Here is a 12,754-nt window from a genome sequence, read left to right on the forward strand (position 1 = left end):
TCTTTTTACCAAGTCCACTAACAGAGTTCTCCTCTACATGTATTTATGCACTTAGCTGTTTGCAGATGTCTGTCAGGTCACAATTAGAAATGATTCAAGATACCCTGCTTCCTTTTAAATTAGTTTCCCTTGGCTCTTTCATTGCTTTGGTTGCTCCTCTATGATGGATCTTATGTCTGTTTGCACCTCTTGACTCCTTGGGGCCCATGAGAATGTTTGGTGTGATAGAAGCATTGAATCCTAGAACAGTTTGGATTGGGAGAGACCTTTAAAGGTCATCTAATCCAGCCATCCTGCAATGAGCAGGCACATCTTCAACTAGATCAGGTTGCTCAGCCTGACCTTGAATGTTTCCAGGAATGGGGCATCCACCGCCTCTCTGGGTTGTGCCAGTGTTTCAACACCCTCATCATAAAAAATTCCTTCCTTATGTCTTGTCTGAATATACCCTCTTTCAGTTTCAAGACACTACCCCTTGTCCCAACACTACAGGCCCCACTAAAAAAAATTGTCCCCATCTGTCTTATAAGCCCCCTAGAAGGGAAATATTGGCTGGTAAGTCACTGTTTGGTCATGGAAACTGTGGCCTGTGTCACCTAGGCAGCCTGCAGGGATAGGATGGAAGGGTTGATAGAACTTGTCTTCCCATAACACAGACCACAAAGGCACAGTCCAGCTTAATATTGTAAATGTAAAACTTTTGTTGAAGAAGAGACAGAAGCAGCAGTTTCTGGAGGAAGTAAGTGGGTGAGGATTGCTTCCTCGGATGTGAAAAATAACACCTCTTTGTGCAGCTGCTGAATAGAGCTGGAGTTTTTGCTCAGGGTATCTCCTGGTGATCCCTTGCTGGAGCTGAAGGAGAAGAAATACTTCCTGGCACTGTTCATAAGGTAGTGCTTGTAATGACTTGCATTTCTATTGCACCTTTCAAGCAGAAAATATTCCCAAGTGTTCTTCATGGATCTGATTGCACAAGAATAGGCTGTGTCAAAGGAATGCAGCTGTTTAATAATCTGTGGTGATGCCATGAGAGATTTGGGGGAGACTTTTGTGGCTTTATGAAAGGAGGTACCCCAGGAAATAGGTAATATTTACAGGGAGAAGTCCTCCTAAAGCAGCCTTCTTGTGGCTTCTCCATCACAGATGTGCATGTCTAGGAACAGCCAGATAGTGCAGGGACAAGCTGGACAGGAGGGTCTGCTCATCTCTCAGTATTTAAGGGTCTCTGAGGTAAAGAACATTTGTTCTGCTCTTTCTTGTGTCTCTCTTGATTTATTCTCTCTTCTTCAGCTGGACGAAGGAACGCCGTGTCCTGCTGGTGATGTCCAAAGCTAAGAAGAAGTGGGTGTCAGTCCGACCACTGCCTTCCATCCGTAACTTCCCACAGCAATATGATGTAAGCCCCACACCCGCCATGGCCAGGTGCCCCATCCCTTTCCCTTTCCCTTCCACCACGGTGCAGTGTTTTGAGGGCTGCTGCCTTGAAGATTTGTCAGGGAAGCAAGCACATGATGGCTGAGATGGGAGGTAAGGACAGACTGATGGCAGAAAAATACATCCAGCAGAAAGATGGAGCAGAAGAAGGAGCAATGCCCATTTAAACCACTCTGTGCACAAATGCAAGTTTCCAGTGTTGCTGTTAATGCATAACAAAAGCTGTTAATGCATCTCTGGCTGGCACAGGGTTTGGGAATGAAATTTAAGACTCCCCTTAGGTCAGGGTTTCTCAATGTGGGTGAGAGGCAAGATGTTTAGGAGAAGCCTATCCCTGCCTTTGCTGTGACTGTGCTATGGATTGTGAAACTTGCTCACAATGGGTTTTGAAAGCAAAACTAAGAACTCAGCTAAAAAGCCACGTGTTGAGGAAAATTACAGATATCCAGCCTCCAACCCCAGCCCCAAATGTCGTGATAGTTTCTCTCTCCCTCTCCTTTCTTTTTCTCTGGAAGGAGAAAGCTCCTTCCTCCTACCCTATGGTAGGTCTTCCTTTTGTGCCAGGACAGGGGGAGAAAAGATGATGAGTAAATATGATGTTTAGAAAGTTTCACATTTTCTCTGGCAATGATGCTGTTGGTAGCTGTGTGTGCACCAGTGTGGTCTAAGCAATCTGTAAGGCCACTCTTCACTCACTCAGAGAAGGTGGGGAATGAGTCACCTTTGGGGACCAGCAGCTTCATCAGTAGGAAACACTGTTGGGTTTATCCAGGATGCTCCTGCTGTTGGCCTGTATCTGCACCCAGTACCTATGGAAATGGCAGCAGCTGCTGAACTGCCTGTGTGTTTATGTCATCAGGAGACTTTGGAAAAGAATCATGAGTTAATGATATATAAAGTGTCCTGTTTGCAACCTCTCCTGTGCAATTTAATGCCCCAGCTGGTTATCAAACCCACTTTCCCCTCTAGCAAGGACTGCCTGTGCAGATGCTAAATTTTTCTCTCTGTCTTTTAACAGTTGTGTATCCATGCACAGAATGGCAGGAGATGCCAGTATGTGGGCAACTGCTCCTTTGCCCACAGCCCTGAGGAGAGAGACTTGTGGACCTTCATGAAGGAAAATAAAAGTAAGTGCAAGGGGGGAAATTAGAAATTAAAAGGGGGGGGGGAATGTGGACCAAAGAGTCTGGGGAGAGGGAAGAGGACATCTGGGCATCTGGAGGGTCTGTTAAGACATATTCTTGACAACAGAGATGGAGCTGCTGCCATGAGTTTATGTGGGATTGTGTGTCAGGTCTGTCTACAGCTGCTCTTTTCATAAATGGGCATGTATCTCTTGAGTCCTTTGCTGTGGGACTAGTGCACAATAGTTTTATGTCTTACATTGCTTCACTGCTGCCCTCTCTTTCTGTATCACTTTTGAATCCACTCTGTACTGTCCTTCCAGTTGCCTGCACTGTCCTAGGCCTGGCTCTGTATGGAGCTCTGCCATAGCACCAGTCCTGGCCTGTAGCTGCTCCTGTATCTTTCTTGTCTATCTGCCTTGGCTGCCTTACTTATTTCTACTCATATTCCTTGGTCTTGGGCTGTGGCACTCCCTGCTCGTGGCATTATATTCAAAGGGGTGGAGTTGAGATCCTGAATGAGAACATTGCTGGGTGGTGTCTTTGTGGAGAAACTAGTCTATATTTAATTCTGCAGGCTTACCTTTTGGGCAATAGTTGGGGGGGGTGCCCATATCCTGGACAGCCAGCTCTGTGGTAGAAATCCTTGTTTATTCAGATCAACAGGAGGCTGGGGAAAAAAGGCCAGCTGTCCAGGTGCTCATCTACCTCTGTTGGAGCTGCTGGAAAGCCTGAAGGATTTCAGGCCTGCCCTGAGGTTTTTTTGGTTCTGTGGAGGGTCCTTCTCTCTGCTGAGCCAAACTGTTACTTGTTGCAGTTCAAAGCATTTCATTGCTGGGGCCTTTAAAGCACATCAGTCTGTGTGTGTTTTGCTCAAGCACAAAGGTGAATCTTCAAACAACAGCCTTGTCTCAGTTTGGGGGAATTTGCATTCATTATGCCCAGTTACCTCAAGTTCCTCAATCACTCATTTAGCAAGGAGTAAATCACTAACGCATCACACTTAGAGCATCATATTGATATTTGCAAACATAAATGTTTCCATAGCCTCTCTCAGGAGCTGATCTTGCAAAGGCAGATGTCTAGTTAGAGCTTCCACCTCAAATTTCCCTTCCCAGAAGTATGTTGAATGGCTTTTAAATCAAAAGCCATGAGAGACATTGACTGCAGTTCTCTGGGCAGGTTTTGAACTTAGAGCAAGCTATCATTAGTTCTTCCTCCCCTCTGCAGTGCTTCCTGTGGCCAACTTGCTTAGGAGCTCTCCTCCCTCTCTAGTGCTGAGGATGAAGCTTGGGCTTAGAGGGAAGAGATGGATCTGAAACTAGCCATGCCTTAGCTTCCTGATTGGATGAGATGTCTCTTGAGATTAAGTAGAATCAGGCCTCTTGGAGAATCATCTTGTAGAGTGAATTCCAATGAGATCTTGCAGCACTTTGCGATCTTTCTGAAAAGTTTGTGTGGCTGTTGTCACAGTTGCCCCTGGACTGATAGAAGGACCCCCCCCCCCGCCCCGTGCCAGGTGGTGTGCTGTGAATTTGGCTCCTCTCCCCAGGGGTCCTGTCTGAGGAGGTGACATGGGGCACAGCCCTTCAGTCTGGTGCTGCTGCACAGGCAAGGGGAGGGAAGGGCTGCCCCAGCATTTGTCATTTTCTCATAGCTTGTGCACCAAGTGGGAGGTTGTTGACTGGTTTCATGTGTCACCTTTGTGCAGTACTAGATATGCAGCAGACCTATGACATGTGGCTAAAGAAACACAATCCTGGGAAGCCTGGAGAAGGAACACCACTCACCTCGCGAGAAGGGGAGAAACAGATCCAGATGCCCACTGACTATGCGGACATCATGGTAATAAGCTGACCTCTTGTCCTTCATTCCTCCTCCTCCTCCTCAGTGCTGCCAGCCTGCCTCTCTCCTGTGCTCCAGGTGTGGCTAGCAGGACTGCATTTCTCTAGTGGAACAGAGCCTGTATTAACACAGGTTAAATGGACAGCAGGGGCAGCACAGCTGAAGTGGGAAGAGATCGACCTGGGGTCAACAAGGCTCTACAATGGCTTTTCTGTTAATCCCCAAGTCATTAGGAGTTTACCTTAGGTTCCCTTTTGTGTGAGCTCAGCCTCTCTCCAGGGTTCCTGCCTGCTCCTAGGCAAGCTGGCAAAACCATCGCAGGCCTGTCAGAAGAGGGAGAAACTTGGAGAATAGCTGTCACAGAAGCCTTGGAAAACTAGAGGCAGATGTGTTTCCTTATGCCATGGGTGGTACTGATGTAAGGGTGTGTGCTGCTGAAGAGTCCTGCATGAACTGAGCTGCCCTGTCCCCTAAGCCTGTTTGAGCCATAGATAAACTCTGACAGAGCATCTCCTCTGTTCCCCTTTAGTGTCAGTTCCTCAAAGACAATACGGCAGAGAAGTGTGGATAGTCATAGACTGAGTGGAGCGTTCCAGAATGCTCTGGAAGAAGAGAGGGAGAGGCAGTGCCAGCATAGGGAATGCCAATGGACATGAATGTTATTGCACTGACTGGCCTTTTTCCCTGTGTGCACTCTTTAGATGGGCTACCACTGCTGGCTCTGTGGGAAAAACAGCAACAGCAAGAAGCAATGGCAGCAGCACATCCAGTCGGAGAAGCACAAGGAGAAGGTCTTCACCTCAGACAGTGACTCCAGCTGCTGGAGCTACCGCTTCCCCATGGGCGAATTCCGGCTCTGTGAGAGGTACCATTGTCTCACCTCCCTCCTGTGCTGCTGCTGCAGGGACAGGGTAACAGGCCCAGGACCTCAGTCATCCCTCCTCATCCTCTCACAGAGTTCTTGGTGATTTCTGCATGGAGGAGGAGTGGGATAAGATGACAGGTTTGGGTGACAGTGAGGCTGCTGTTTGATCACAGAGGTACTCAGCCACAATACTGAGGGATAAAAACACATTCCTGAGCATGTGTCTTTAGAAAAGGAGAGCTTCCTGTCTGCACCTGTGCTCTTCATAGCCAGGATGCTCTCTGCTCTCAGGCTGCTGAACAGTCTCCTTGGCCCAGTGCTTGGGGGAATCCCAGGTGCCTTATTAAATGGTTTGAATGTATCACGCCCTCTGAATCAGCACCTTAAGGTGCCTTCAGAAAGCTTGTGATGGTTAAAAATGCCACTTTGGTTAGCAAGAAGGTTCTTGTCTTTCATGTTGGTTACCTGGCATTTCCTCTCTTGTGCATTATTTTTTTCTCATCCCTGCTGGTCCAGTTCCAGCTCACATTTTTTTGTGCTCTTGACTAAATCCCCTTGTAGCCATTGCTGGTTTTGCTGCTGTTTTTTTTTCCAGCCTTGATGTCTTTCCCACTTGCACATGGGTTTGTAGGACAATCAGCTCACCCTTAAAAAGGAGAGTTCACAGCATGTTTCAGTGGGTCCTGCTCAAGTATCCCAGACAGAGAGCTCCAACCCCTGCACTGGGGGTGCCCTCCTGACTGCGCTCCTTGTGCTGGCAGGTTCCAGAAGAACAAGGCCTGTCCTGAGGGGGAGGAGTGTCGCTACGCCCATGGGCAGGACGAGCTGACCGAGTGGCTGGACCGGAGGGAAGTGCTGAAACAGAAACTGGCCAAAGCTCGCAAGGACATGCTGCTCTGCCCCAGGGATGACGACTTCGGGAAATACAACTTCCTATTGCGGGATGACGTATAGTGTGAGCCGGGGAGAGTCTGTCAGCTGCAGAAACACGGGGTGGGTTTTCCGAGGGGCAGTAGCAGGGAGAGCGAGATCTGTGTCTCGCAATGAGAACCTTTTCTTTTCTTTTGTTTTAAGATTATGAGACAATGATTTATTAGTGAATGAATTTGTGAATTTAATTCTCGTTGGCCAGCGACGTCACGCTCACTGAGTTTGTGATCCATCTTTTTTCTCTTCTTTCCCCCAAATTCCCCTTCCACTCCATCTTTTTGTTTTCACTGTCCTTCATTCAAAGGAATTAATTCAGTCTGTATTGGGCTGCAAATCAGAGAATTTCTCCTTGTGTCATTCTTCTGTCTTTCAATTCAGAGTATGACTGCAGAGGTCTGGAGGACAAAGCCAAGGGGGAGGGACAGAAAAGTTGTGGATGCCCCATCCCTGGAACTGTTCAAGGCCAGGTTGGATAGAGCTCTGAGCAATGTGGTCTAGAAGGTGTCCTTCTAGATGACAGTGAGATTGAAACTAGATGATCTTACGGTCCCTTCCAGCCCAGACTGTTCTATGATTTTATGAAATCTGGTTAAAAGGAGGTGACCAGAATTTCATATGTTCCTTCTCTCAGTGCTGCAGACTAAGTGCCACTTATTCTGCTGCAGCCCTTCTGCTCTTCTGGGAGTTTGGTACCAAAAGAAATAGAAATTGTGGTGCAAAGAAGGAAAACCACTAGATTTGGCTTAAGAGATCTAGGCTTATGCTCTAGCTGTCTGTATTGCCCTGAGGCATCAGCTGGTGCTGAGAAGGATAACAGCTGTGTGGTTTAAGGAGTGCAAGGTAAAAGCAGCAAAGTAATGAAACTGCCTGCAGCAGCGGGAACCAGGTTGTAGGTGACTTCAAACTTCAGCTGACTGTACTCAGAAAGCAAGTTGGTGACTTCTCATTAGATGTCTTTTTCAGTGTGTGGCAGGTATTCAGGGCAGATAGCTTGGGTTTGCTTTTTTTGGCTGGTGTGACTGGTGCAAGTAAAACAGAACACATCTAGGAGGTGTAGTGGAGTCTGTGACACACCGTGTGTCACTGAAGTCCACACAGCAGCAGTATCAGTCAGGAGGGAGGTGGTCACCAAAAGTAGCCTGTGTTTCTGTGTTGCCTTGTGTCCTGAATAAAGGAAGGGAGGGAGGGAGGTAGTGGTGTTCTTTCTTACTCTTTAAATGGCATGTGTTTCTGGTTACTTAAAGCTGCATTTTTCCCTGCACTGCCAGAAGAACTGGGTGGGGACCCATTTAAAAAGCCACCATTGTGCAGCACAGGCAAAGTTAAGCTAATGGGAATCCAGCTGGAAGTGCTTACCAGTACCAGAGGTCCAGCTCCCTCCTCCTCAGAGCCAGAGTAGGGAGCTTGTGGATGCACAGTGCAACCAGGATGTGACCCAGAGCAGGGACAGTGGTGGAGAATGAGTGGGACCCAGCCATGGCCTGCTCTTGTGCTGCCTGATGTGTGCTTTGATGAGGTAATCAGTAATGCTGAACTCTGGACAGAAGTTTTGCTTTTATAAGGGGCAGCAGTGAGAAGCAGTACTGCTCTGCATGCCAGCCTTGTCCTTTCTGGCAGTCTCATCCTGTAAGCAGTAAATGTGTTCCCTGTTCTGAGCTTCCCTCTCCTTCGCTCTTCTGCAGTCCAGCTGTGCTCTGCAGTTTTGCATGCATGGATGGCACCATCCAGTCAAACACAAACACATCTCTCTCCCAGCCTTCATCAGGGATGTCTTTTTCATACAGATTCTCCTGGGACAGCAGTCTCAGAGCCCTTGGGGCTGGCAGGGCTGTATCCATGGTAAATACAATCTGGCCGTGAACTGCTTGATGTTTTGGCATTGCTGCATCCTCCCATTCCTCTCTGCTCCCATATCCTTGGGGTTCAGAGCTTCAGGAGAGATGGGGTGAGGAAATCGGGAGATGTGGAGATGGTGTGGGGCAGTTGTCATCTTTCTAAACCAGCCTTCAGGAGGGTGCTTCAGCTCCACTGGGATAGTTCAGGTCCAGTTACGGAGCAGAGTGCTGGAATGTCTCCAGGGACACAGCGTGCTGTAAGCAAACTGAATGCACTTCTGCACTTAGAATCATTTAGTTGAAAAAGACCTCAAAGATCATCAAGTCCAGCTGTTAACCTGGCACTGCCAGCTCCCAGACAAAACCATGTCCCAAAGTGCCACATCTACATGTATTTTTAAATACCTCTGGGGATGGGGATTCAGCCTCTTACCTGGGCAGCTTAACCACTTTTCTGCTGAGCTTTATTTCCTCTCCCTTAAAATATGGATGGTAGTCTCTGGTTTGCTATGAGCAATATCAGACATGGCAGTTTTTGAGTGGTCAGGTGCTGTATTTTCTCCTCTGTTCTTCGTGGTAGCTATGGTACCTTCTCCTGATCATCCTTGTGCTCAAGTGGTCAACTTTAGAGATGGGAGGGGACAGGCATCAGCTCCTGGGTTATCTTGCTCTGCTCTTCTTGGGCAGAGATGCCAAGGAAGGAAATCTGGATTGGGGGACACTGGAATGTGGCTTTTATTTTTAAAACAAACCTGCATCTCTAGTGTGACTCTGGCATTCGCTGAGCCATGATTTCTCATGTAACCTAAACAAGTTACAGAGTGAGTCACTCTCCCCTCTCCCCATCTCTGCAATGAGAGCTGAGCTGCACAGTGGGGCTTCAGAGGTTCAGGCTCAGGCTGGGGCTGAGATGGGGAGAGGGTGGGGTGAGAGTGAGGAGAGGTGAGGTGAGGTGAGGTGAGGTAGGCCCACAGTCATGGGGGTTGCATCAAGTGTCTCTTTGTTTTCCCTGATATGATAACCTGGTCTGTGGTGTTGCAGTACTTCGTCACCAGACCTGTTTTAGTGTGTATATATGTGACCCTTCCCATGAAGCATATATACACAGGTATTAAATATATCGCTCTATATAATATTATATGTGTGTGGTATCGAAGGAATCTTTTAAATGAGGGTAAAGGAAAAGGACTCAAGCCAGGAAACGCAGCATCTCCAGTTTAATTATGAAGCCTATTATTTGAGATAGGGAAAGGGAAATAACAAAAGAGGAGAGGGTTTTATATAGATAGGTATAAGCTTTGAGATGGGACAGGTTTCTCTGTTCACATTTTTGAAACCCTTTAGTATGTCCTTGCAGTCCCATCTCAGTGAGAGAGTATTATACTGCTAACTAGTGAGTAAAGTTTTAATATAAGGCTTTGCTTATATTATTTAAAGGGACATTGTGAAAGGCAGGAAGTTTCACACTTGACTTCTCAGGCTTGCTTTATCAAGCCAAGAGGGTTTTCTTCAGCACATTATATGCTCTCAGCAGAAATGCTCAGTGCTTGCAGCTCTACAGCAGATAAACCACGAGTTGTAGAGGCTGCTTTAGTGGTGTGTTCACAAGACCCTGTGATAACTCTCTCTTCTTTATTTGTGTGAGAGAGGAAGAAGAAAATTCTGCAGCAAAGAATCAAATTTGAGAGTTTTTAACAAAGGAAGTGATATTTTAATTTTATAACATTAGAAGAAAATCTCATATCCTGTAAAATAACTACAGACATTCACACTGAGCAGAAACTTATTAAATGCTGAAGGACATAGTGAAAATCTTTTCCCAAATTCTTTGGTAGGGGCAGGGATTTAAATGACACTGGCATTGGTGTTAACCAGGCCTTTACAGGGAGAAGTAAAAAAACCCACAAAACAAACCAACAACCAACAAAAAATACCCTACTTAGCTTGTATGAAACTGTATGTCAAAAATTGATGGGTTTTAGCAAGTGAAAGGAAAAGATAGCAAGGGGATGCTGCAGTTCTGAGCTGGGTAGTAATGATTTTGAGTCCTTTAATATGTCTTCATATTAATATAATTTAAGAATACCACGCTTTACTATTAAAAAAAGAACTTAGTATCTTTCATAAGGTCTAGTATAAGGATAAATATGTAGATGTTTTAACAACATTTTTGTTTTTGTTCTTAAATAAAGAAAGAAAAACCAAACTTGCTTCTTTTAGCCTTTGTAATAGAAAATAAAAGTGTGCACTTTAAACCCTCTCCTGATCCAGAGTGTGTTTGTGTTTTTCAAACAGCCTGCACAGGATTTTATCTTGCTTTTGGGTTTCCCTGCTGTGAGGGGGGAAGCAAAGGGAGCACGTCAAGCATTGGACCACTGTGGCTTTCTCCCATCTTTAAGTATAATCTGCTACTCTTCTTGCTGAGTGGAAAATTACCTATGTGCATAATAACAGTTGATGCAGTTCTTCATCAGACACACAGTTCTAGTGAACTTTAGGTGTATTTAAGATGTTTTTCTTTCCCCCTAGTGCCAAGAATCCATGTGCTGTGCATTAACACATAGTTTCAGGTGTTTGGGTAACCTGTGTTTTGAAACCTCCAGTAATAGGGTAAACACCTTCATCTAGAGGTTCTTCTGTGTAGGCTGCTCTGTTCAACTGGGTTGGCCAGTTCTTTTGCCTGGCAGTGTGCACCCTGCTAGGAAACATGTCCTTAGCCCTACTCACCAACTCACACACAGCTTGGGTTATGGGAGGCATCCATGCCCTTATTTTCCTCCTAGAGAGGATGCTATGTGAGGAAACTGCACTGGGGGAAGAGGTCACTGTGAAAACATTTATTAATAACTCCAGCTTCTTTATTTTTTGAATCCATCACAATGCAGATTAATCTAGATTCTTGATAAAATCAAAACTGGAGATGTGAAGACACAGGAGTCCCATAGATATGCCCTGTTACTGCTGTATAAACTGGTAGTGACCAGAAGGTCATATCCAGTGAGGCCTGAAGAGACCAAATTTGTCACACTTCTCCTTGATGTGCCTTCATACAGACATAAGAGCTCATGTCCTTCTGGCCAAAGAAGAGGCCTGAACACATTCTTGTAGTGCAGAGGGAATGAGGAGCTGTGTGCACTTCCAAGGTGCATCAATTAAATACATACAATGTATTGTAAAACTAATGTGAGAGACATTAGTTTTACATTCCAAAGATTGTTGAGGCCATGCTGACAAGAGCTGAGGGTAGCTTTTCCAGTACAATTGAAACCAAAATTGTCAAATTGTGAGAAAGATGAAGCATCAGGAGAAGAACACCTGTTTTCCTTGTGGGTTTGAGCCTCAGCTGTAAACCATCTTTCTTCACTGAAATAAACTTGTATTTTGGAGAGGAAGAAAAGGAGTGGTGATTTCAATAATCAGATCTTCCTAGGAACTTCAGCAGATACAAAGACAAGGCAGAAGAGACCCAGATCAGCCAGGAAAAATCCAGGTTCTGTGGAAGATTGAGAGGAGCAGGGTAGAAACCCCTGACAGGTGGGAGGAAGGCTTCTCATTGAAAATGGTTAATGCCATCACTCAGCAGCCTGGCAGAAGGGGTTTGCTGCAGATGAGAATCCTAAGCAATCCTGTAATGAAGTCTGCCTACTGCACTAGAGAGAAATTTTTCTGGGCAGTGACAGCAGATGATGCAAATGCTGTCATCCCCTTCATTGTGTTTGCTGCTGCCATTGACACCAGGAACAGGGTTATGTTGTGCAGTGTCCTGTGCACAGTGAGCAGCAGACAGTTCCTGACATGTATGAGCTGGAGAGGTGTGTTGGTCACTGGCTGGGCACAGAGGATCTAACTACATAGGGCAGCTGGGGGGAAAAACATGGGCCAGAAAGCAACAAGCTAAATAGTCAGAGAGGCCTGGCTGGGAGTGCCTGGTTGGAGGGAAGAGGAGGAAAGGCTGTGGGCACGCTGGCTGAAGCCTACAGCTGTTTGATATGTGGTGCAGGAAGGCACTGAACAGACTTGGTTGGGTACTATGGGATGGCTCTGGGCAGAGGTCCTGTGGACACACAGCTGTTGGGGCTTCCTGGAAAGCTGTGGGCTCTGGTCAGGAGCTGAGCCATGTCTCATTCAGCCTCACCCTTTTCTCCCCAGGATGGGTGTGGACAAGACAAGACCTGTGCATTCCACATAACTTCTCTCCCTCCCAGATTGATTGTCACCTCTTGTTTCTTTGTGGTTCTTCCTCTAGGCAAGAGCAGTGTGTCCTGGTGCCTCTGGGACAGGAGTGCTGTTTCCTGAAAACAGCTCCAGGTGCAGCAAAGACAAGAGCAGGGACCAGACCAGATGAGAGCTCCAGCTGACTCATTTCCTACCACAACAGTCCTGTCCCTGGCAGCTCCCAAGATTGCCTCTTTCAGGAGTGCTCGTATCTGCAGTTTATCTTGTGGATGGCAGTGCCCCAGAAAAACTACTACTTGTTCCAGAGAGCCTTAGGAGGCACAAACACAGCAGAGACCCTGTAAATAGGGTCATTCATAGCCATCTGAATTAATCCTCCAGAAAATTACATTTACCCAGGGGTGGGATAGAAGTCTCTAAAGCTAGATGCCAGAGTAGATTTGGCTTGCTTTGAATTGGAAAATCACTCTGCACTGGAGGTGCTCTTTGACCTTTTTCCTTTGTTCTCAGGATTTCCTATGTCTTCCTTAGCTGTGGGCTTCCAA

The 12,754-nt window shown here is 46.4% G+C and overlaps 1 protein-coding gene across 7 annotated transcripts in view; it reads left to right on the forward strand.

Moving 5' to 3' along the window:
- The window catches only part of ZC3H7B (zinc finger CCCH-type containing 7B), a 47,525-nt gene extending 37,226 nt beyond the window's left edge, over nucleotides 1-10,299 (forward strand). For all 7 annotated transcript variants that reach the window (XM_014268235.3, XM_014268237.3, XM_014268236.3 and 4 more), the window contains exons 19-23: nucleotides 1,291-1,396; nucleotides 2,453-2,561; nucleotides 4,270-4,403; nucleotides 5,105-5,268; nucleotides 6,030-10,299. In XM_014268235.3, the coding sequence (XP_014123710.1) occupies nucleotides 1,291-1,396; nucleotides 2,453-2,561; nucleotides 4,270-4,403; nucleotides 5,105-5,268; nucleotides 6,030-6,222 (706 nt within the window). In that variant the 3' untranslated portion in view covers nucleotides 6,223-10,299. The remainder of the gene's footprint in view (nucleotides 1-1,290; nucleotides 1,397-2,452; nucleotides 2,562-4,269; nucleotides 4,404-5,104; nucleotides 5,269-6,029) is intronic.
- The last annotated feature ends 2,455 nt before the right edge of the window (nucleotides 10,300-12,754 follow it).

The sequence above is a fragment of the Zonotrichia albicollis genome, chromosome 4, assembly GCF_047830755.1.
Source record: "Zonotrichia albicollis isolate bZonAlb1 chromosome 4, bZonAlb1.hap1, whole genome shotgun sequence".
NCBI lineage: Eukaryota > Metazoa > Chordata > Aves > Passeriformes > Passerellidae > Zonotrichia > Zonotrichia albicollis.